The 24,023-nt window shown below is 37.5% G+C and overlaps 1 protein-coding gene across 2 annotated transcripts in view; it reads left to right on the top strand.

The window, feature by feature from the left end:
* TMEM117 (transmembrane protein 117) overlaps positions 1-24,023 on the top strand; it is a 590,052-nt gene that overhangs the window by 374,815 nt on the left and 191,214 nt on the right. For both annotated transcript variants that reach the window (XM_018047901.1, XM_018047902.1), the window contains one exon: positions 3,996-4,093. In XM_018047901.1, the coding sequence (XP_017903390.1) occupies positions 3,996-4,093 (98 nt within the window). The remainder of the gene's footprint in view (positions 1-3,995; positions 4,094-24,023) is intronic.

Genomic DNA, 24,023 nt, shown 5'->3' with positions numbered 1-24,023 from the left:
ATAAGCTTGTATTCTACTGAGTAAAACTACCTTCAAGGCATAATGCAATAAGGAACATAATGAAGTTCTAAATTTTATGCAAAGACCTAGTAAAGAGGAAAGGATAAGGAAACAATTGTGAAACTCAAAGAGTTAAACAAATATCTCTCAGCTGAGAAAGTCCCACAATTTCAAATTCTAATAATCTTCCTTAGAGAGAAGCATCAGCAAGTTTTGCATTGTATTTATGTTACACAGCAACCTTTTTTTGCATTGTCCTCAGCAACCCCTTTCCTGCAACTTTTCCCACAAAGACTGTCCTTGACCAACATAAGAAATGCATTTGATTTCTGTAATGCAGAAGGTAATTGGATTTTTCTTTATTGAATGCATCCCTTTAATGACTGTCTCTGCTCCTGCCAATTTAGCTGCAAGTGACCTGACATTGATCTGATGATATGACTTAAAAAAGAGTTGGAGCTGGAGGTGAAAAAGACCAGCTGTCTAGCGTCAGAAAAATGTTCTTTGCCTCATCTTGCCATTTTCCTGAAAAAAGCCTTTATCCTTGAATGTCATTTTTACAAAACATGCTGCTGTAATAATTGGTATATAGCAGCAGATTGCCTCCTTCTAGAAAATATAATAAGTATTTCCCAGAAAGTGCCCTGGAGAAAACATTGAAAATTGAATAAAATCTACCCAGTAATCATTCTGTACCTTGAAAATATTTATTACCATGCAGCCACTTTCTGAAACAGGATAAATATTGCTGAACAGAATTAATTAAATCTGTTACAAAACTGGTGAAACATGAAATATTTATTTAAGTGTTTATTTACTTAACCTTGAGGTTTTGTAAAAAATAAAATTTGACAAGAGAATTGTTATTCAAGACGGTTATGAAGGAATAGTGGATGAAGTCATTATATTCGGAAGAATAGCAATTCTTTCCTCAAGGGGAGTTATGATATAAAACTTTTTATGCCCAAGAATATATGGAATTTAAGTGTCTCTGCTTTTGTCTTTACTCGTTTTCTCGTAAGCATGTAACTCACTTGATTCATGGTTCACTTTTATTCTATGATCTTCCCTTTGTTCATTCTGTTAAATATCATGAATCTTTTTTTGATTGAAGATACAATCTATAGGCAGTAGTCTGAGTGAGAAAATAAAATCTTCTAATTGTAAAGTGTCATGAAGAAAATAAATAATAAAGTCATTAATAAATAAGTTTCCTTTAAAAGTAGATGAAACCAATGTTTTTCCTTTTGAATTCATAATATTACTTGCATTCACAATTACCAAAGTCATTAACAATTTAAAGAAATAAACTGAAAGTTTATATTAAGACTACTTATACTTGAGTCTTCAGATTCAGTAGTAAAACCATATCACACACAAAGTTGGTGTAAGCCAAGTTAAGACAAAGGTATAATAAATTCACGATATTACTCAGTGACGGTCCATGAACTTGCTTTGGTTCTCATCAACCAAGAGAAGCTTGGGAGTTCTATCCAAGAAGTGATGTTGAAAAGAGTATAAAGAAGAAATGAGTGAATATTTCCTGGAGACTGGGCTCCTCACCCTCTGTTCTGATTTCATCTTAATCACTAGCATGCCAGTGAGTGTTTTTATAGACCATTTCTTAGATGTTGAATAGCACATCAGAAGGGCTTGCCTGAGAATTGGTGTGCCTTCCACAGAAATTCCAGTAGTACTGAAGGGGTCACTAATCCAGAAGACATTCCCCCTCTACCCAGTCAAAATCTTTCATCATAAATGATTAAATCTCACTCATTCCATTCCAGTCAGATCATTGTTGGAAGTCACACTTAAATGTAATGTTAACACTTTAAAAGAGCATGAAGAAGTATGTTTTAATGGATGATGAAAATGTTTCCTTACTCAATTCAGTATATCTCATCCTATATAGTTTCTTAATTTTGAATTTGTTTTGTTTGAATTTGAACTCTTATCAATTAAATATATAATTAATGAAATATTCTCTTAAAAGGAAGGTATATTTTGTGAAAAAAGGAACATGTGTGTGTACATACACAAATACATCTTCTTTTATTAGAAAAAGTATATTCCCCATCTCTATCAGCTTTTTAAACATACTTTTGTAATAGGGTATTTACTTATGATTATTTTTAATATTGGCTGAAACTATTAATATGAGATGTGGCCAGTGAGCAGTTTAGTTTGTTAATGCATTTTTGTGCTTTTTAAAATTGAAGTATAATTGATTTACAGTATTATATTAGTTTCAGGTGTATAACATAATTCAATATTTTGTAGATTATACTCTATTTAAAGTTCTTATTGAATATTGACTATATTCCCCATGTTGTACAATATATCATTTTAGCTTATTTATTTTATATATAGGAATTTGTACCTCTTAACCTCTTACCCCTATCTTGCTGTTAATGCATTTGTAAAAACAAGCATGCATTTGTATCAATTCATTTCCTTGTATCTTCTTTGAGCAAATATTTTGAAGTCTTTTATGTAAAAGATTCTTGGACGTTAAAAGGGAAACAAAGACAAATCTTCACCTTCAAGAATTTTAAAATGTAGAGAAGAGAGGGGAAATAGTACATAAATGAGGAAAATAGAAGGTGGAAAGTGATATGAGACATAAGAAGGATGACTCAGGACCACAGGTGGAAGGAGCAGGGAAAAACCTCACAGTGGTGATGTGACTTTACCCAAGATGTCAGCATCTGTGGGTGTGAGAAAAAGAGGTAGAACATTTTTGAGAAAATGCTGGATAATTATAATAAATGAGCCATAAAAGGGTTCAAGTCATGGGACTTCCCTGGTGGTCCATTTTTTAAAAATCCACCTCCCAAAGCAGGACGTATGGGTTTGGTCCCTGATCTGGGAACTAAGATCCTACATGCCTCGGGGCAACTAGCCCATGTGCCACAACTAGAGAAGAGCCTGCATGCCACAACAAAAGATCACACGTGCTGCTACTAAGACCTGATGCAGCGAAATAGATAAATAAATGTATTTTTTAAAGGGTTAGTACCATTGAAAGGGAAAAGGGAGAAAAAAGAAGTCACTATTTTGACTAGTAGTATAGGTAAAAATCTCAAACATCAGGAAGTATTTGAATTTTGGAGTTTCTGATTTAGAAACATTTTAAAAGAATATGGCATTTAATTTAAATATTATGTTTTTGTTTCTATGGAGAAGTTAACAGTATCTTAAGATGCTTTCTTATATAAGATCATCTTGATGGATGTTTTTATTTATTTATTTTATTTATTTTTTACTTTACAATACTGTATTGGTTTTGCCATACATCAACATGAATCTGCCACGGGTATACACGTGTTCCCAATCCTGAACCCCTCTCCCACCTCCCGCCCCATACCATCCCTCTGGGTCATCCCAGTGCACCAGCCCCAAGCATCCTGTATCCTGCATCGAACCTAGACTGGCAATTCATTTCTTATATGATATTATACACATTTCAATGCCATTCTCCCAAATCATCCCACCCTCTCCCCCTCCCGAATTTAGAAAGATGGTAACGATAACCCTGTATGCGAGACAATAAAAGAGACACAGATGTATAGAACAGTCTTTTGGACTCTTGATGGATTTTGTTTTTTTTTGAATTTTCTCAGTTTTTATTTATCTAATGTAAAAGAATATCACCATTTGATATGTTGAATGACCTTGAATATGCTCATTCATTATGTAAAGTCAAATGAACTGTGAAAACTTTTAACTGAAGGAAATATATCCTTATAATTTTTATCTCTGCATGTGTTCTAATGTTAAAATACATATTTTATTCTTAGCAAAATGTAGATTTTATATATATATAATTTCTGTATATATATTTATGTATATATATATGTATGTGTATATATATATGTATACATGTATGTATATTTATGTGTGTGTATATATATACATATATATATATATATATATATATATAGCTGAATGGAAGATTTATGAAAGTGCCTAATAACTTTCTTTCATTGTTGCAGGTCACTGATATGATGCTTCAGGACAAACCCTATCCTGATTGGGGAAAATCTGCAAGAGCTTTCTGGAAGAAAGGAAATGTTAGGATCATTTTATTCTGGTAAGAGACTGTTTCATTTATTGACTGTGTCTTGCCTTATTCACAAAGGACTTGAGTTGGACTTAGTTTTCTTTAAATATATAGAATTCTATCTAGAGAGGCATTTCTAGTGGACACTATGCTCCATCATTAAAATGATGAAAACCATTATCCTAACTAATCACTTTTTGCCTACACATTGTTGCATATACCCATTTACAAGAGATACATTTACTAATACAGTAAAGCAAATGAGATTTTATCAGAGTAAGTAGGTTTTTGACTCAGTAAAAATAAGCTAGAATTTTCAATGAAATCTGATATAATCCAGCATATTTGACAGGATGTAATTTTGCTTTAAAGAAATCGTGCAGGGAGGGAAATTCACTACAGACCACATCTGGCTCATTGGCACTTCTTTATGTAATTTCCTTTAGTTGTCCAGCCCAATTATTGCAATGAGAAAACAATCCATGTCTTATAGAACTTTGTTTTTTGGCGGAGTCAATGTTATATATATTTGAACAAGCTTAGACAGAAATGGTAGGAATATAGAAACAGCAAGAAGGGCATTTCACCAGGCTGTGTGACACTGTGCAAGCACAGGGATTCAACCTGGTGTGTGAAAAGTTATCTACTCTGACACTCAGAAGGCTTGTAATTCATGATAATTTTAACTTCATAAATTGTATAAAGTGCATATTGTTTACCTGCATTTCAAAAAGAAAAAATCTCTTTACTCTTGGATTTAATTCAGAGATTTTATTTTATTTTTTCATGTACAGACTCCAAAAACCATGGTTACTAAGTACTTGGAAGAAAGTATACACTCTAAGCTATCTTTATGCTTCAGCAATATTACTAAATATTTCTTTAGATATATAGTATTTTTAATTCAATTATTAAGACTCTTGAGAGTCCCTTGGACTGCAAGGAGATCCAACCAGTCCATTCTGAAGGAGATCAGCCCTGGGATTTCTTTGGAAGGAATGATGCTAAAGCTGAAACTCCAGTGCTTTGGCCACCTCATGAGAAGAGTTGACTCATTGGAAAAGACTCTGATGCTGGGAGGGTTTGGGGGCAGGAGGAGAAGGGGACGACAGAGGATGAGATGGCTGGATGGCATCACCAACTCGATGGAAATGAGTCTGAGTGAACTCCAGGAGTTGGTGATAGACAGGGAGGCCTGGTGTGCTGCAGTTCATGGGGTCGCAAAGAGTCAGACACGACTGAGTGACGGAACTGAACTGAACTGAATTAGAAAGTAAACAAAAATAGATTTTTTACTACTATAAAAATGAATATGATTTTGTAGATGTTTATTCACAGCTTGTCTCTGAGTCAAGTGTGGCCTATTTTTATGATGCATTTAACTTTATATCATTTCCTGTTTGTAAGCCCCCATGTAGCTTGACCAGATAATATATATTATAATAATTATAGCATGTTTTACTGAAGGTATGTTTTGCTCCAGTCTCTGTGCTGAGTATTTACTCATTTCATCCTGATAACCCTATAAGTAAGTGTTACTAGTGTAAGTATAAGTCTCTGACTTTAAGGCTCCAATTCTTAATCTTTACACTTGACTATTTCCAGAAAAACCAAGGATACATTGGTGTACAAATTCCAAATGACTATCCTTAATCATTATTTAGGTAATGGTGCTAAATAAGAGTTTGAAATTCTGGAAGATCATTCTACCCTATAGAATTCTGTGCAGGGGTTTAAAGAATCATGATTTAAAAGGAGGTAAATTCTAATATTGAAAGTGTTTATGGGCTATGTCTCTTTTAAAATATCCATTTACTCTGGAGGATTTCCCTGGCAGTCCAGTGGTCAAGACTTGGTGCTCCCATTGTAGGGCACAGGGGTTCAAACCCTGGTCAAGGAACTAAGATCCCACATGCCCCCTGGAGTGGCCAAAAATAAATAACTAACATAGTCATTTTTTTAAATCCATTTACTATGTTTACAGATTTTTTGTATTATTAAATGTATCTTCAAAGGCAGCCCGTTGATTATTGCAGGCTGCAGTCGCAAAGAGTCGGACACAACTAAGCAACTAACACACACTTTGTTTATTAGATAATATATTTGAGAGATGATTTTTCATTGTTTTATTTCAGAGCATGGAGAGCATAAAACAATTGGAGGAAAATTTAAATACCACTTTGAACATATTTTTTCCTATTTTATCCATTACATATAGTCAGATTATGTTGACAACAGTATTCATGGTTTTAGAAAAAGGAAAATCTGATGTAAAAAGGTGAATAAGGAAATGATGTGGGAAGCAAAGAAATCTCCTTTTTTGTTTCTACTTTTCAGATAAAAGGGATTTAGCAAGTATAAAGAACATTTGTTTTTTTAGCTCTAGGAGATAAAAATATAGAAATCATTGGCAAGGTTTTAAATGAAATAAAAGATAGTATTTACATACTCTGTGTTACCCATTCAAAAAGAGGGTTTTTTTTTTTTTTTTGCTTTTTCCCTAGTTAAGGAGAGATGAATTTATGTAAAGAAAAGAAATCTGTAGTAAAGAAATTTTGCAAAGGAAAGCCTTTATAAGTTGCAGTGTGATTGTGTGCCAGAGTATAAACATTACAACATGCAATTATGCTGTTGTAAACTTACCTTTTACCTATATGTAGCTGCTTAACTCACATCTCTGAGTCTGTCAGAAATATTTCATTTGCAACTATGTGGCTAAGTTCTTCCTTAATTCTTAGTAATAGATGTTTCTACACCAGAGGAAATGGTTCTTCTTTCTTTCAGTAAATGTGCGAAGGTACATTTCATGGGCCTTTAAGCCTTGGAGGAGACTCAACTGTGGTAGGTTTGAAAATACTAAATGCAAAAGGACAGACTATAGAACTACCCTTCCAAAGCCCCATTCCCAGGCCTTTTGTTAACTACAAAGAATAAAAATTTAAAATCTAAATCTTAAATTAATGCTGTAATGTGTGTGTGATCAGTTGTGTCTGATCTTTGCAACCTCATGGACTGTAGCCTTCCAAGCTTCTCTGTCCATGGAATTCTCCAGGCAAGAATACTGCGGTGGATAGCCATTCCCTGATCCAGGGGATCATCCTGATCCAGAATCAAACCCAAGTCTCCTACATTGTGGGATAATTCTTTATGTCTCAGCCACCAGGGAAGCCCCAAGTTAATGCCACATACTGTTCTATTTTCCAGAGGGATGCACAAAGCCTATTTTCACTCACCTGTATCTGAAGTGAATATGTGCATAAACATGAACATAAAATAACAAGTAGTGTAATATTTATGTTAGTATCTATCTCCCTGCTTTATTTACTCTCTGGAGATACAATTTATATGCTTTTGAGGGAAAACATGTCACAAAGATATTTCCCAAAGTTTTATATTAAAAAATAAGGGAAGACACTCTTATGTAATTAGTAGAAGAATCAGTGGAAGAAGAAATTGGGAGAGCTGGTGCGTCATTCGGGCTTCACAGATACTTCAGTTCCTTGCCCTGGAGACACATTAAGAGGATTGCACTTTTCTGTACCCTCTGATCACATGACTTGTTTTGACCAATTAAAATGTGCATGGAAGAGACTTGGGTTACCTCTAAGTAGAAGCATTTAACTGCCAATGAGAAGAATTGAAAATGGCTCCTTTCTTGGTAGCCACTGTTGGAGTTTGTGTCTAGCTGAAGCCCTTGTCATTCAGGCTCCATGAAAGACCAGAATAGAGCCAGCATCCTTAACAACACATGTAGTATAAGCAAGGAATCAGTTCAGTTCAGTTCAGTTCAGTCGCTCAGTCGTGTCTGACTCTTTGCAACCCCATGAATCGCAGTGAGGAATAAGTCTTTGTAAATGTTAAGCCACTGAGATCTGGGGATGTTTGATAGGGCAACAAAAACCAGCCTGTCCTGATGTACCCTAAAAAGTGGAGTGCTGTCACAGCAGAAAGTGAAAATTTTTGTCTTTTAAGGGCTAGATAGAAAATGGCAAGGAAACCGATGATGGAGGCTAGAAAGATGGCAGTGCAGATGTTATAGTGCCAAAGCATTTGGTAAAAACTGTGGCCTGTGATTAATTAGATGCTTAGACTTGGAAAGCATAGTGTATGGCTGTGTGTGTCTGGGTATAAACAATCTTTTCCATTCTACTCTGTTGCATAGAAGAGATTGCATTTCATTTGTTTTGTATTTGATGATTCAGTTCAGTTCAGTCACTCAGTCATGTCCAGCTCTTTCAATTCCATGGACTACAGCATGCCGGGCTTCCCTATCACCAACTCCTGGAGTTTGCTCAAACTCATATCCATCCAGTCAGCAATGTCATGCAACCATCTCATCCTCTGTCATCCCCTTCTCCTGCCTTCAATCCAGCACTAGGATCTTTTCCAATGAGTCAGTTCTTTGCATCAGGTGGCCAAAGTTTTGGAGTTTCAGCTTCGGCATCAGTCTTTCCAATGAATATTCAGGACTGATTTCCTTTAGGATTGATTGGTTGGATCTCCTTGCAGTCCAAGGGACTCTTCTTCTCCAACACCATAGTTCAAAAGCATCAATTCTCTGGTGCTCATCTTTCTTTGTAGTCCTACTCTCACATCCATACATGACTACTGGAAAAAACATAGCTTTGACTAAATGGACCTTTGTTGGCAAAATAACATCTCTGCTTTTTAATATGCTATCTAGGTTGGTCAAAGCTTTTCTTCTAAGGAGCACGTGTCTTTTAATTTCATGGCTGCAGTCACCAATTCAGTGATTTTGGAGCCCCCCAAAATAAAGTCTCTTCCTGTTTCCATCATTTCCCATTTATTTGCCATGAATTGATAGGACTGGATACCATGATCTTAGCTTTTTGAAGGTTGAGTTTTAAACTAACTTTTTCACTTTATATATTTTTTAAAGGTACTTTGTCTAGTGCTCTTATGGTTTGGGCTGGCAACTTTTGACCATGATTATTTTTATTCTTGACTGAGAAACAAATGAGCTGATGCTGGTTTTTCTACTTTGAGTATTATGGTTATTACTCAAGTCTAACAAGGTTATTAGGAGAAGGCAATGCACTCCACTCCAGTACTCTTGCCTGGAAAATCCCATGGATGGAGGAGCCTGGAAGGCTGCAGTCCTTGGGGTCGTTGAGGGTCAGACACGACTGAACGACTTCACTTTCACTTTTCACTTGCATGCATTGGAGAAGGAAATGGCAACCCACTCCAGTGTTCTTGCCTGGAGAATCCCAGGGACGGGGGAGCCTTGTGGGCTGCCATCTATGGGGTCGCACAGAGTCGGACATGACTGAAGTGACTTAGCAGCAGCAGCAACAAGGTTATTTGACCAGACAAGAGCTAATCAAGAAATGATTATTGTCTTAATATATATGTGTGAGAGAGTAACAGGATAACAATAATAATAAATGAAATAAAGTAATAAAAGGACTGGAGAATTGGGGAAATATCAGTCAGAAGGGTTTTAGTAATAGCTTTACTAATGTCCAGGTGTATGTCCTATATTTCTACTTTGAGTTTCCATTTTCTTTTCTGTAAAAGGGATGTTTGTTATTTTGTGCAGTCCTTTTCAGCTCTGCAATGCTATTTTCTATTGTAAGATTAAGGTGTTAGAGAGTAATTCTGTCTGCTTTACTCCAGAGAGCAGAATATGGACTGCTATAGTCTGAATGTTTGCGTCCCTCCAAGATTCCTATGTTGAACTCTTGTTGCCCTGTGTGATGGTGGGACCTTTGGGAGGTGCTTAGGTGGTGATGATGGCACCTGTAGAAATGGGACTAGTGCATTTATAACAAAAAGGCCACAGCCCGTTCTACCATGTGAGAGCACATTGAGAAGGCACCAGTTATATATTAGGAAGGAGGGTCTCACCAAACTCGACCGTGCTGATACCTTCGTCTTGCACTTCAGGCCTCCAGAATTGTGAGAAATAAATGTCTGGTGTATATGTGTCACCCAGTGTGTGATATTTTGCCATTACAGCCCAAATGGACTAAGATATGAGTCAATGAGTGTAAGTCCCACGAAACAGATTTAGGTCCAAGTATGAAAGAATGCCCTATTAACATGAGTCTCTGAGTGCTGAATGAGCCTGCCTGATGTACTGCTAAATTTCCCATCAGTGGAAGTATTCCTGCTAAGACTACTACATAATCCTTCAGGGATGCTATACAGGATTTTCACATTGAATGAGAAAAAAGGTAAATCACTTAAAATTTTCATCAAACTTCAAGATTCTCTGACTCTACATTTTTAACTAGAAAAGTACTGCATATTGATTTTTAATAGAGAGGATACTAATTATAATTTAATATGTTCTGTATAATTACATCATCATTATAGCAAAATTTTTGCAGTAGACAATAATTCATGAAAGGTTCCAGGGGCAACTAGAGTATGCACAGATTTTTTGCCTCGCTTCCCAAGTAATAAATGAGCCCATATCTTCTCTCTGGATGGATTTTGTCTTTTTGCCTTCATCCTTCCTTCCACCTCAACATGCCTCTTTATGCAGTTGTCTATCTTTAATTAAAAGCTGCCTCTGTGAGGAAAAGCAGAACATTTTTAGCCCAGGTCATGTAAGTGTATCTATTGAATCAATAACCTTCACTTTTTACACCACACTAAGTTAACAGACTCCATTTAAATCTGGCTACTTCACAGTGGATGGATTCAAGGATTTGCTTCACCTGGTTTTCTTGCTAAATGTTGAGTTTCCTACTGCTGAATAAATAGATGATTGATGTTGCATTACTATTTTGTCAGACTGATGTGTTATATCACTTGGTGATTTTCATGTAAAAAGTAAATTTTATATTTATGCCTTAGGGATTTAACTCTCAATCATATATTTACGCCTGGGCATTAATGCCCATGCCCTTCAAGACATAATTTTGCTGAATTAAGAAAAAGTCTTTTCATTAACTTATTTAAGTAAATGCTTAAGCACTGGGTACAATATGGTTAGAAGTGGTTAGAAGCACAACTGGAGCAGGTTGCCTGACTTCCCATCCTGGCTTTATTACTTACCATTGCATGTCAGTTGTTACTGCTTTACTTTACCTGGTATTATGGTATGTTATGGAAACAATGGCAGCTTTTATTTTCTTGGGCTCCAAAATCACTGAGGATGCTGACTGCAGCCATGAAATTAAAAGACGCTTGCTCTTTGGAAGAAAAGTTATGACACACCTATGTATGCTCAGTTGCTCAGTCATGTCTGACTCTTTGAGATCCCATGGACTGTAGTCCACAGGCTCCTCTGTCCATGGAATTTTCCAGGCAAGAATACTGGAGTGGGTTGCCATTTATTTCTCCAAAGAAAAACCTAGACAGCGTATTAAAAAGCAGAGACATCGTGTTGCTGAAGGTTGCTAAAGGTCCCTATAGTCAAAGCTATGGTTTTTCCGGTAGTCATGTATGGATGTGAGAGTTGGACCATAAAGAAGGCTGAGTGCCCAAAACAGATGCTTTCAAGTTGTGAGCTGGAGAAGACTCTTGAGAGTCCTTTGGAAAGCAATGAGATGAAACCAGTCTATCCTGAAAAAAATCAACCCTGAATATTCACTGGAAGGACCAATGCTGAAACTGAAGCTACAATACTTTGGCCACCTAATGCAAACTGGTGACTCACTGGAAAAGACCTTGATGCTGGGAAGGATTGAGAGCAGGAGGAGAAGGGGATGACAGAGGATGAGATGATTGGATGGCATCACTGACTCAACGGACATGAGTTTGAGCAAACTCAGGGAGATAGAGAAGGACAGGGAAGCCTGATGTGCTGCAGTCCATGGGCTTGAAAAGAGTTGGACACAACTGAGCAACTGAACAACAGCGAATGTTACAACTGGTATTATGAGCACCAGGTGCTCTCTATGATGCTGAGAATGCAACTTTGAAAGTGAAAATAAGGACTCTGACAGCATAATGTTCTGTCCTGTGAGAAATATGGTGAAAGTGAAGTCACTCAGTCCTGCCCAACTCTTTGCGACCCCGTGGACTGTAGCCCTCCAGGCTCCTCCACCCATGGGATTCTCCAGGCAAGAATACTGGAGTGGGTTGCCATTTCCTTCTCCAGGAGAAATATGGTAGTAGGAGGAAATACCTACCAAGGTGTAAGTGCTGTGATATAGTTTGAGGTGAGCTATAGGGATGGTTTACCTAGGGGTGAGATGTCATCCAGGATAAGGAGTAGCCAGAAACATGATGATTGGTTAGGTATGTAGATTGAGGTCAGGCAGAGGAAGTTCAGGGTACTGTTGAGTGGTTAGGCTTGAGCCACTGAAAAGGTGATTATGGTACTCACTGAGATAGGAGAGCCTGGTGGAGGACCAAGTCTTAAGAAGAGGTGTAGTGAATCCAGACTTGAGCATGTTGAACTTGTACTAATTGAGGTGCCTACTATGCAGTTCTCTATGTGGACGTGAAGCTAAGGAGTGATGTCTGAGACAAGAATACAACTAACATTTGTATTTTGATTCACATTTTTATACTTTTGTAGCTGTCATTATCTATATATATACAGTGTTTGAGTGGGTGTAGAATAAAAAGAGGGCTTCCCAGGTGACGATAGAGGTAAAGAACTGCCTGCCAATGCAGGACTCATAATTCCTGAGTCAGGAAAATACCCTGGAGGAGGGCATGGTAACCCACTCCAGTATTCTTACCTGGAGAATCCCATGGTTAGAGGAGCCTGGCAGGCTATGGTCCATAGGGTTGCAAAGAGTATGGCACAACTGAAGCGACTTAGTGCACACACACACACACACATACACGCACACACACAGAGTGAAAGATCTGCTAGAATAAACCTGCAGAGCTCTTTTATTTAGGAGCAGTCAGAAGAGGCATCTTCAAAGAAGACAGAAAAAGAGGGGACAAAAAGAATGAAAATTCCAAAACAGGTGTGTCATGGATTCCAAGAAAAGAGAGAATATCAAGAGACAGTCATGTCAACAGTGAAATGCTGGTGATATATCAAATAAGATCAAAATGCAAAGTGTCAATGAGACTTCACTCTAAAATTACCATCAGTGATGAGCTTGACAAGAATGGTTTTCTGGAATGTTGCTGATAGATTCCAGACTTGTACCTCTCTTGTATCAAGGGTAAACCCAAGTTTAGGAGAGGAGGAAAGAGGAACAGTGAGGGGATTTAGAAGGTAGGAGAGAAAACTAAAGGAACATCTACATTTAAAAATTAGTTTTTCCCAGAAGAATTTAAATATAGTTTACTGATTTGGTTATTAATGTATTTGTTTCATCCAGAGCATATTCATTTCCCCCCCAAGAGATAGAGCTCATTTCAAATTATTTGCTGCCCAGATATTGAATGAAAAGCTCTTAAATTCTGTAGTGACAATTTACTGTTTGTTATTCTCATGTTTTAGTAGGAAGATAGAGAATAAATAGTTAATAGAGTTTTAAATTAAAAATCTTTAAAAGTTTAAAGAAATGTATTAAAGTCAAATGGTGACTCAGTTCTCTCCATATTTCTGCTCAGATTACATTACTTGAGAGCATGACTGCATCTTACCGTGTCCCTAGGACTGTGTTCCTGGTACACAGTAAACATTAAATATACCCTTGTCATGTTGACTACTTTGGTGAGAACTGTCAAATCTAAGATACTCTATGACATTACTGAAAATTTCTTCAGATAGAAGACTTCATTGAAAATGATGAGGATAATTAAAAGTATTTTGACTTTTTGATCAACTGATATGTTTATTAAAAAACTGATAGTGCTTAGGAGTTTTTTTCTGAAAAATGTTTAGAAATTTTTTTTTTCAGTTTAAAAAAAATCATCTTGGTTACAAATTATGTGCTTTACCTACACTAAAAAGTCAATTAAAATAGCATGGGATATGTTTCTATAGAGACTTAACATTAGCCACACACTGACCCTGAAAATTTTAAATTTAGGATCTTTCCCTCATCTCTTAAAGGTGAGTTAAGTTTAAGGAAAAGGAATTCAACAAATTGGTGTTATCTTACTTACTAGTACTTCCCTCTTATGGGGCTTCCTAGGTGGCACTATGGTGAAGAACCTGCTCGCCAGTGCAGGACAAGTAGGGGATGTGGGTTGTATCACTGGGTTGGGAAGATCCCCTGGAGCAGGGCATGGAAACCCACTCCAGTATTCTTGCCTGGAGAATCCCATGGATGGAGGAGCGTAACAGGCTACAGTCCATAGGGTCACAGAGTCAGACACAACTGAAGCAACTTAGCACACATGAACCTCCTTGTTACAGGCTTTTAATTGCTAAGCCCTGGAATAGCAACCCTGAGCCCAGGAACAATCCTTTGATTTATAAATCTTTGAAAGAAAATGCCCTTTAATAATGGGTTGGAAATACTGCATAGTTTTTCTGTGTAACAGTTATTGGTAGAACAGAATTATTCCTCTTCAGTTTTAAATTTACTGGTCATATGGAGTACTCCCCTGCACTGGGAGGCCTAAGTCATACTTATTACTTTTCTAAAGTATAGGTCATGTTTTCTAAAGTCCCTGAGTTCACATATAATAATATAAATGCACAAAATTAAAATAGGAACAATAAATTCTAGAAAAAAAAAAGCAGCATTTAACCAAGTTTAGTGTCTCAATTCATCTCAGCAGTGTAGGAACCCTTGCCTGTCTTTTCCTTCTTTCTCATGAATGCGCCTCATCCCACTTTCTCTAATAGAATAAAAGTGCAAGTCTTTCATATTAACAAAGCTCCAAGTATTTCTATGACTCTACCTATTAGAAAGCCCAAATATTATCTTCACTCTTGCTATTTCCCTAGTAACTATTAGTGGAATATTTTGAGGTATTTATCTTCATCCTGTATATATATTTATATACAAAGTACCACAGTATAAGTGTCTTAAACTGTCTTTGCTAGCATAAAGAAGTCCTCCTTAAAAAACAGTGTTTGTTTTTGTGGGCTTTGGTCAAAATCTGCCAGTTAGAATTAAAGTTTCCTATTCAGGAGATAATTAGTATTTCAGAAGAGCTGTCAATCTTTGTTTAAATCATTCCCATCATAACTGTCCATCAGCTTTTCGCAGACTGAATGAGACAACAACAAAGTCTCAGTGTCACCAAGTACAGCTGGTTGTTTAGTGCCCATGATTCATTTTGGTTCACATTCAGTGCTGAGATGGGCGAGCCACCAACTCAGTTTCTGTGGCGCATCATTCACTGTTGAAAACTCACAATTGATTGGTTTTCAAACCAGGATGGCTGGTAAATAATACTTCAACTTTCTCTGCAAGGCAAATCTTTTACTGTTATCAACTGGAAATGAATCATTGTTTATTTCATGGGCCACTGATCAAAACTAAGGCAGTTAAAGAATACAGGGCAAGGTTCATCCAAGACAAGCTGAGGCCTGTGACAGTCCCCACCCATGTGCAGTTTCTTTCTGAATTCCCCCCAGCAGTTCTGGTTCCTTAATGCCAGCTCTTGTTTTCAGAATATCGTATTCCTACATTTTCCCCTGCTGGGCAGATCTCCCTGTACCTTCTGTCTTTAGAAGAAGGGATGGATTCATTAACCATGTTAAAGACTGAACTGCTTTGATGCTTGTTGTTGCACCTGGGAAGCTTTCTTTTTATTTTTTTTATTTTTTAAATTTTAAAATCTTTAATTCTTACATGCGTTCCCAAACATGAACCCCCTCCCACCTCCCTCCCCATAACATCTCTCTGGGTTATCCCCATGCACCAGCCCCAAGCATGCTGTATCCTGCGTCAGACATAGACTGGCGCTGGGAAGTTTTCTGATGAAATAGAGATAGAAGGTATAGGCAAGTGTCAGATCAGATGAGACTAAGTTTGTTCTCACATGTATATTTTTAGCCTAAGGTGAAACTGAAAGTGCTCAGTCATGTCTGACTCTTTGCAATCCCATGGATTTCTCCAGGCCATGGAATTCTCCAGGCCAGAATACAGGAGTGGGTAGCCTTTCCCTTCTCCAGGGAATCTTCCCAACCCAGGGATCAAACCCAGGTCTTCTGCATTGCAGGCAGATTCTTTAACAGCTGAACCATACGGGAAGCCCAAGAATACTGGAGTGGTCAAGTGGGTAGCCTATCCCTTCTCCAGCGGATATTCCCGACCCAGGAATAGAACCAGGGTCTCCTGCATTGCAGGCAGATTCATTACCAACTGAACTATCAGGAAAGCCCTTTATTTAGCCTAAAGTTTAAACAAAATCTGATTATAATGCTGGGCATATGAGTGACTCACATTTCAGAAACCAAACAAGAACCAGTGTCTCCATGTGTAAGCTGGACAAAGCTTTGCTCCAGAGTGATCAACGAAACATGCAAGCTTGTCTCACTCATTTATTCATCAGATGGTAAAGAATCTGCCTGCAATGCAGTTGACCAAACCTGGGTTGGGAATAGAAGGGAATAGCAACCTACTCCAGGATTCTTGCCTGGATAATTCCATGGACAGAGGAGCCTGGTGGTCTACAGTCCATGGAGTCACAAAGAGCTGGACACGACTGAGTGAATAACACACTATTGACTGTATTAGGAGTTCTGTTGGAAATGCAACAGTGAACAGGAAACATACATAGCTCTTGTGTCACATGATTTGCTGTCTTTCTTACCAACTAGATTATTGATTGACTAGGAAAAATAAGCAAATAAAATTACAATGATAAGTTCTAAGAAGAAAACAAATACCAGGTATTGTAACCTTTGCCAATTCTCTCCCTCTTCAGTTCACATTTCTTGAAAGGATTGCCCACATTTACTCTCCACCTGGGGCTCCGCTGGTGGCTCAGTGGTAAAGAATCTGTCTGCAATGCAGGAGATTTGGTTCCCATCCCTGGATTAGGAAGAACCCCTGGAGGAGGAAATGGCAGCCCACACCAGTATTCTTGCCTGGGAAACCCCATGGATAGAGGAGTCTGGTGGGTATAGTCCATAGGGTCAAAAAGAGTCAGACACGACTGAAGTAACTTAGCATGCATACACTCTCTACCTTGCCATTTGCCAATTACACTGTCATCTCTACTCTTCTTCTACTCCATAGTGGTTTCTTGTCATCAGTTCTCCTGAATTTAAGCTTTTCTCAGATTTATACTGCACAAACCATCACTATTTTGGAGGTTAACCAAGCACTTCTGAGTTTGGTGGGCCATGTTTTATTGTAAGGTGGTCAATTATGGAAGGACATAGTTGAGAAGTAATATCTTGACTCTTTTAATGTTCTTTGATTCAAATAAGAAAGGGGAACTTTCGCATATGGGTATTAGACATTATGTTATTTTCCTAAATATAAAATGTCATTGAAAAAAACTTTATACCAGTGTTGTTGTTGTTGTTCAGCTGCTAAGTTGTGCCCATCTCTTTGTGATTCCATGTACTGCATCATGCCACACTTCCCTGTTCTTCATTATCTTTCAGAGTGCTCAAACTCATGTCTATCGAATCAGTGATGTGATCTAACCATTCCATATTCTGTTGCCCCCTTCTCCTCCCACCCTCAATCTTTCCCAGAATCAGGATCTTTTCCAATGAGTCGGTTCTTCACATCAGGTGGCCAAAGTGATCTTCAGCATCCAATGAATATTCAGGGTTGATTCCCTTTAGGATTAACTAATTTGATCTCCTTGCTGTCCAGGGGACTTTCAAGAGTCTTATCCAACACAACAATCTGAAAGCATCAAAGCATCTTTGGGGCTCAGCCTTCTTTATAGTCCAGCTCTCATATCCATACGTGACGACTGGAAAAACCGTATATTTGACTATCCTTTTCATTATTATTTAGAATAAGAATGAAACTCCAGAAAAGCACATTCTCTTCATTTTTAAAATTAGTACATATATGTTGCATGGTCTCTCACTTTGTACAGGGCCTTGTATTTTAGTATTTACGAACTTTTGAGTTCTATTTCTTATTTTATTTTTTTGGTTTCATTTTTCTAATAGGCAAATAGCCTTTTTGCTCTTGGTTTTTTATTTCTTTATTATTTATTTTTATTTTTTAATATAAATTTCTTTATTTTAATTGGAGACTACTTTACAATATTGTATTGATTTTGCCATACATTGACATGAATCTGCCATGGGTGTACATGTGTTCCCCATCCTGAACCCCCCTCCCATCTCCTTCCCCATTGCCTCCCTCTGGGTCATCCCAGTGCACCAGTCCCAAGCATCCTGTATCATGCATCAAACCTGGACTGGCAATTCATTTCACATATGATAATATAAATGTTTCAATGCTATTCTTCCAAATCATCCCACCCTCGCCCTCTCCCTCAGAGTCCAAAATACTGTTCTATACATCTGTGTCTCTTTTGCTGTCTCGCATACAGGGTTATCATTACCATCTTTCTAAATTCCATACATATTACATGCATTAGTATACTGTATTGGTGTTTTTCTTTCTGGCTTACTTCACTCTGTATAATAGGCTCCAGTTTCATCCACCTCATTAGAACTGATTCAAATGTATTCTTTTTAATGGCTGAGTAATACTCCATTGTGTATAGGTACCACGGCTTTCTTATCCATTAGTCTGCTGATGGACATCTAGGTTGCTTCCTTATCCTGGCTATTATAAACAGTGCTGCAATGAACATTGGGATAGACGTGTCTCCTTCAGTTCTGGCTTCCTCAGTGTGTATGCCCAGCAGTGGGATTGCTGGGTCATATGGCAGTTCTATTTGCAGTTTTTTAAGGAATCTCCACACTGTTCTCCATAGTGGCTGTACTAGTTTACATTCCCACCAACAGCGTAAGAGGGTTCCCTTTTCTCCACACCCTCTCCAGCATTTATTGCTTGTAGACATTTGGACTGCAGCCATTCTGACTGGCGTGAAATGGTACCTCATTGTGGCTTTGATTTGCATTTCTCTGATAATGAGTGATGTTGAGCATCTTTTCATGTGTTTGTTAGCCATCTGTATGTCTTCTTTTGGAGAAATGTCTGTTTAGTTCTTTGGCCCATTTTTTGATTGGGTCGTTTATTTTTGTGGAATTGAGCTGCAAGAGTTGCTTGTATATTTTTGAGATTAATTCTTTGTCAGTTGCTTCATTTGCTATGATTTTCTCCCATTCTGAAGGCTGTCTTTTCACCTTGCTTATATTTTCCTTTGTTGTGCAGAAGCTTTTAATTTTAATTAGGTCCCATTTGTTTATTTTTGCTTTTATTTCCAATATTCTGGGAGGTGGGTCATAGAGGATCCTGCTGTGATTTATGTCGGAGAGTGTTTTGCCTATGTTCTCCTCTAGGAGTTTTATAGTTTCTGATCTTACATTTAGATCTTTAATCCATTTTGAGTTTATTTTTGTGTATGGTATTAGAAAGTGTTCTAGTTTCATTCTTTTACAAGTGGTTGACCAGTTTTCCCAGCACCACTTATTAAAGAGATCGTCTTTTCTCCATTGTATATTTTTGCCTCATTTGTCAAAGATGAGGTGCCCATAGGTGTGTGGGTTTATCTCTGGGCTTTCTATTTTGTTCCACTTATCGTATTTCTGTCTTTGTGCCAGTACCATACTGTCTTGATGACTGTGGCTTTGTAGTAGAGCCTGAAGTCAGGCAGGTTGATTCCTCCAGTTCCATTCTTTTTTCTCAAGATTGCTTTGGCTATTCAATGTTTTTGTATTTCTGTACTAATTGTGAAATTATTTGTTCTGCTGCTGCTACTGCTGCTAAGTCACTTCAGTCGTCTCCGACTCTGTACGACCCCACAGACAGCAGCCTACCAGGCTCCCCCATCCCTGAGATTCTCCAGGTAAGAACACTGGAGTGGGCTGCCATTTCCTTTTCCAGTGTATGAAAGTGAAAAGTGAAAGTGAAGTTGCTCAGTCATGTCCGACTCTTAGCCACCCCATGGACTGCAGCGCCCCAGGCTCCTCCATCCATGGGATTTTTCAGGCAAGAGTACTGGAGTGGGATGACATTGCCAGCTCTGTGAAAAATCCCGTTGGTGCCTTGATAGGGATTGCATTGAATCTATAGATTGCTTTGGGTAGTATACTCATTTTCACTATATTGATTCTTCCAATCCATGAACGTGGTATATTTCTCCATCTATTTGTGTTCTCTTTGATTTCTTTCACCAGTATTTTATAGTTTTCTATATATAGGTCTTTTGTTTCTTTAGGTAGATATAGTCCTAAGTATTTTATTCTTTTCATTGCAGTGGTGAATGGAATTGTTTCCTTAATTTCTCTTTCTATTTTCTCATTATTAGTGTATAGGAATGCAAGGGATTTCTGTGTTTTGATTTTATATCCTACAACTTTACTATATTCATTGATTAGCTCTAGTAATTTTCTGGTGGAGTCTTTAGGGTTTTCTATGTAGAGATCATATCATCTGCAAACAGTGAGAGTTTTATTTCTTTTCCAATCTGGATTCCTTTTATTTCTTTTTCTGCTCTGATTGCTGTGGCCAAAACTTCCAAAACTATGTTGAATAGGAGCGGTGAGAGTGGGCACCCTTGTTGTGTTCCTTATTTTAGGGGAAATGCTTTCAATTTTTCACCATTGAGGATACTGTTTGATTTGGGTTTGTCATATATAGCTTTTATTATGTTCAGGTATGTTCCTTCTATTTCTGCTTTCTGAGAGTTTTTATCATAAATGGATGTTGAATTTTGTGAAAGGCTTTCTCTGCATCTATTGAGATAATCATATGGCTTGTATTTTTCACTTTGTTAATGTGGTGTATTACATTGATTGATTTGCAGATATTGAAGAATCCTTGCATCCCTGGGATAAAGCCCACTTGGTCATGATGTATGATCTTTTTAATATGTTGTTGGATTCTGTTTGCTAGAATTTTGTTAAGGGTTTTTGCATCTATGTTCATCAGTGATATTGGCCTGTAGTTTTCTGTTTTTGTGGCATCTTTGTCAGATTTTGGTGTGAGGGTGATGGTGGCCTTGTAGAATGAGTTTGGAAGTTTAGCTTCCTCTGCAAATTTCTGGAAGAGTTTAAGTAGAATAGGTGTTAGCTCTTCTCTAAATTTTTGGTAGAATTCAGCTGTGAAGCCATCTTGTCCTGAGCTTTTGTTTGTTGGAAGATTTCTGATTACAGTTTCAGTTTCCTTGCTTGTGATGGGTCTCTTAAGATTTTTATTTCTTCCTGGTTCAGTTTTGGAAAGTTGTACTTTTCTAAGAATTTGTCCATTTCTTCCACATTGTCCATTTTATTGGCATAGAGTTGCTGATAGTAGTCTCTTATGATCCTTTGTATTTCTGTGTTGTCTGTTGTGATCTCTCCATTTTCATTTCTAATTTTATTGATTTGATTTTTCTCTTTTTGTTTCTTGATGAGTCTGGCTAATGGTTTGTCAATTTTATTTATCTTCTCAAATAACCAGCTTTTAGCTTTGTTGATTTTTTCTATGGTCTCTTTTGTTTCTTTTGCATTTATTTCTGCCCTAATTTTTAAGATTTCTTTCCTTCTACTAACCCTGGAGTTCTTCATTTCTTCCTTTTCTAGTTGCTTTAAATGTTGAGTTAGGTTATTTATTTGACCTTTTTCTTGTTTCTTGAGGTATGCCTGTATTGCTATGAACCTTCCCCTTAGCACTGCTTTTACAGTGTCCCACAGGTTTTGGGTTGTTGTGTTTTCATTTTCATTCATTTCTATGCATATTTTTATTTCTTCCATGATTTGCTGGTTATTCAGCAGGATGTTGTTCAGCCTCTATATGTTGTAATTTTTAATAGTTTTTCTCCTGTAACTGAGTCTAATCTTACTGCATTGTGGTCAGAAAAGATGTTTGGAATGATTTCAATTTTTTTGAATTTACCAAGGCTAGATTTATGGCCCAGGATGTGATCTATCCTGGAGAAGTTCCATGTGTGCTTAAGAAAAAGGTGAAATTCATTGTTTTGGGGTGAAATGTCCTATAGATATCAATTAGGTCTAACTGGTCTATTGTCTCATTTAAAGTTTGTGTTTCCTTGTTTTCTGTTTAGTTGATCTATCCATAGGTTTGAGTGGGGTATTAAAGTCTCCCACTATTATTGTGTTATTGTTAATTTCCCCTTTCATACTTGTTAGCATTTGTCTTACATGTTGTGGTGCTCCCATGTTGGGTGCATATATATTTATAATTGTTAAATCATCTTCTTGGATTGATCCTTTGATCATTATGTAGTGTCCTTCTTTGTCTCTTTTCACAGTCTTTGTTTAAAAGTCTATTTTATCGGACATAAGTATTGCTACTTCTGCTTTCTTTTGGTCTCTATTTGCGTGGAATATCTTTTCCCAGACCTTCACTTTCAGTCTGTATGTATACCTTGTTTCGAGGTGGGTCTCTTTTAGACAACATATATAAAGGTCTTGTTTTTGTATCCATTCAGCCAGGTTTTGTCTTTTGGTTGGGGCATTCAACCCATTTACATTGAAGGTAATTATTGATAAGTATGATCCCGTTGCCATTTACTTTATTGTTTTGGGTTTGCATTCATACACCCTTTCTGTATTTCCTGTCTAGAGAAGATCCTTTAGCATTTGTTGGAGAGCTGGTTTCGTGGAGCTGAATTCTCTCAGCTGTTGCTTGTCTGTAAAGCTTTTGATTTCTCCGTCATACTTGAATGAGATCCTTGCTGGGTACAGTAATCTGAGTTGTAGCTAATTTTCTTTCATCACATTAAATACATTGCCATTCCCTTCTGGCCTGAAGAGTTTCTAATGAAAGATCAGCTGTTATCCTTATGGGAATCCCCTTGTGTGTTATTTGTTGCTTTTCCCTTACTGCATTTAATATTTGTTCTTTGTGTTTGATCTTTGTTATTGATTAATATGTGTCTTGGGTGTAACACCTTGGGTTTCTCTTGTTTGGGACTCTCTGGGTTTCTTGGACTTGGGTGATTATTTCCTTCCCCATTCTAGGGAACTTCTCAACTATTATCTCCTCAAGCATTTTCTCATGGTCTTGCTTTTTCTCTTCCTATGATTTGAATGTTGGGGCGTTTAACATTGTCCCAGAGGTCTCTGATGTTGGCCTCATTTCTTTTAATTCATTTTCCCTTTTTCAACTCTGTTTCATTTTTTTCTATCATTCTATCTTCTACCTCACTTTTCCTATCTTCTGCCTTTGTTATTCTACTGTTGGTTCCCTCCAGGGTGTTTTTTTAATCTCATTTATTGCATTATTCATTATATATTGACTCTTTTTATTTCTTCTCAGTTCACTCAGTCGTGTCCAACTCTTTGTGACCTCATGAATTGCAGCACGCCAGGCCTCCCTGTCCATCACCATCTTCCAGAGTTCACTCAAACTCAAGTCCATTGAGTTGATGATGCCATCCAGCCATCTTATCCTCTGTTGTCCCCTTCTCCTCCTGCCCCCAATCCCTCCCAGCATCAGAGTCTTTTACAATGAGTCCACTCTTCACATGAGGTGGCCAAAGTATTGGAATTTCAGCTTTAGCATCAGTCCTTCCAAAGAACACCCAGGACTGATCTTTAGAATGGACTGGTTGGATCTCCTTGCAGTCCAAGGGACTCTCAAGAGTCTTCTCCAGTACCACAGTTCAAAAGCATCAATTCCTCGGTGCTCAGCTTTCTTCACAGTCCAAGTCTCACATCCATACATGACCACTGGAAAAAACATAGTCTTGACTAGTTGGAACTTTATTGGCAAAGTAATGTCTCTGCTTTTGAATATGCTATCTAGGTTGGTCATAACTTTCCTTCAAAGCAGTAAGCATCTTTTAATTTCATGGCTGCAATCACCATCTACAGTGATTTCGGAGTCCAAAAAAATCAAGTCTGACACTGTTTCCACTGTTTCCCCATCTATTTCCCATGAAGTGATGGGACCAGATGCCATGATCTTCATTTTCTGAATGTTGAGCTTTAAGCCAACTTTTTCACTCTCCACTTTCACTTTCATCAAGAGGTTTTTTAGTTCCTCCTCACTTTCTGCCATAAGGGTGGTATCATCTGCATATCTGAGGTTATTGATATTTCTCCCGGCAATCA

Source organism: Capra hircus, chromosome 5, assembly GCF_001704415.2.
Source record: "Capra hircus breed San Clemente chromosome 5, ASM170441v1, whole genome shotgun sequence".
In the NCBI taxonomy this organism is placed as follows: Eukaryota; Metazoa; Chordata; class Mammalia; order Artiodactyla; family Bovidae; genus Capra; species Capra hircus.
The sequence above is the reverse complement of the archived record's forward strand: the minus strand, read 5'-3'. Positions and strand labels throughout refer to the sequence as shown.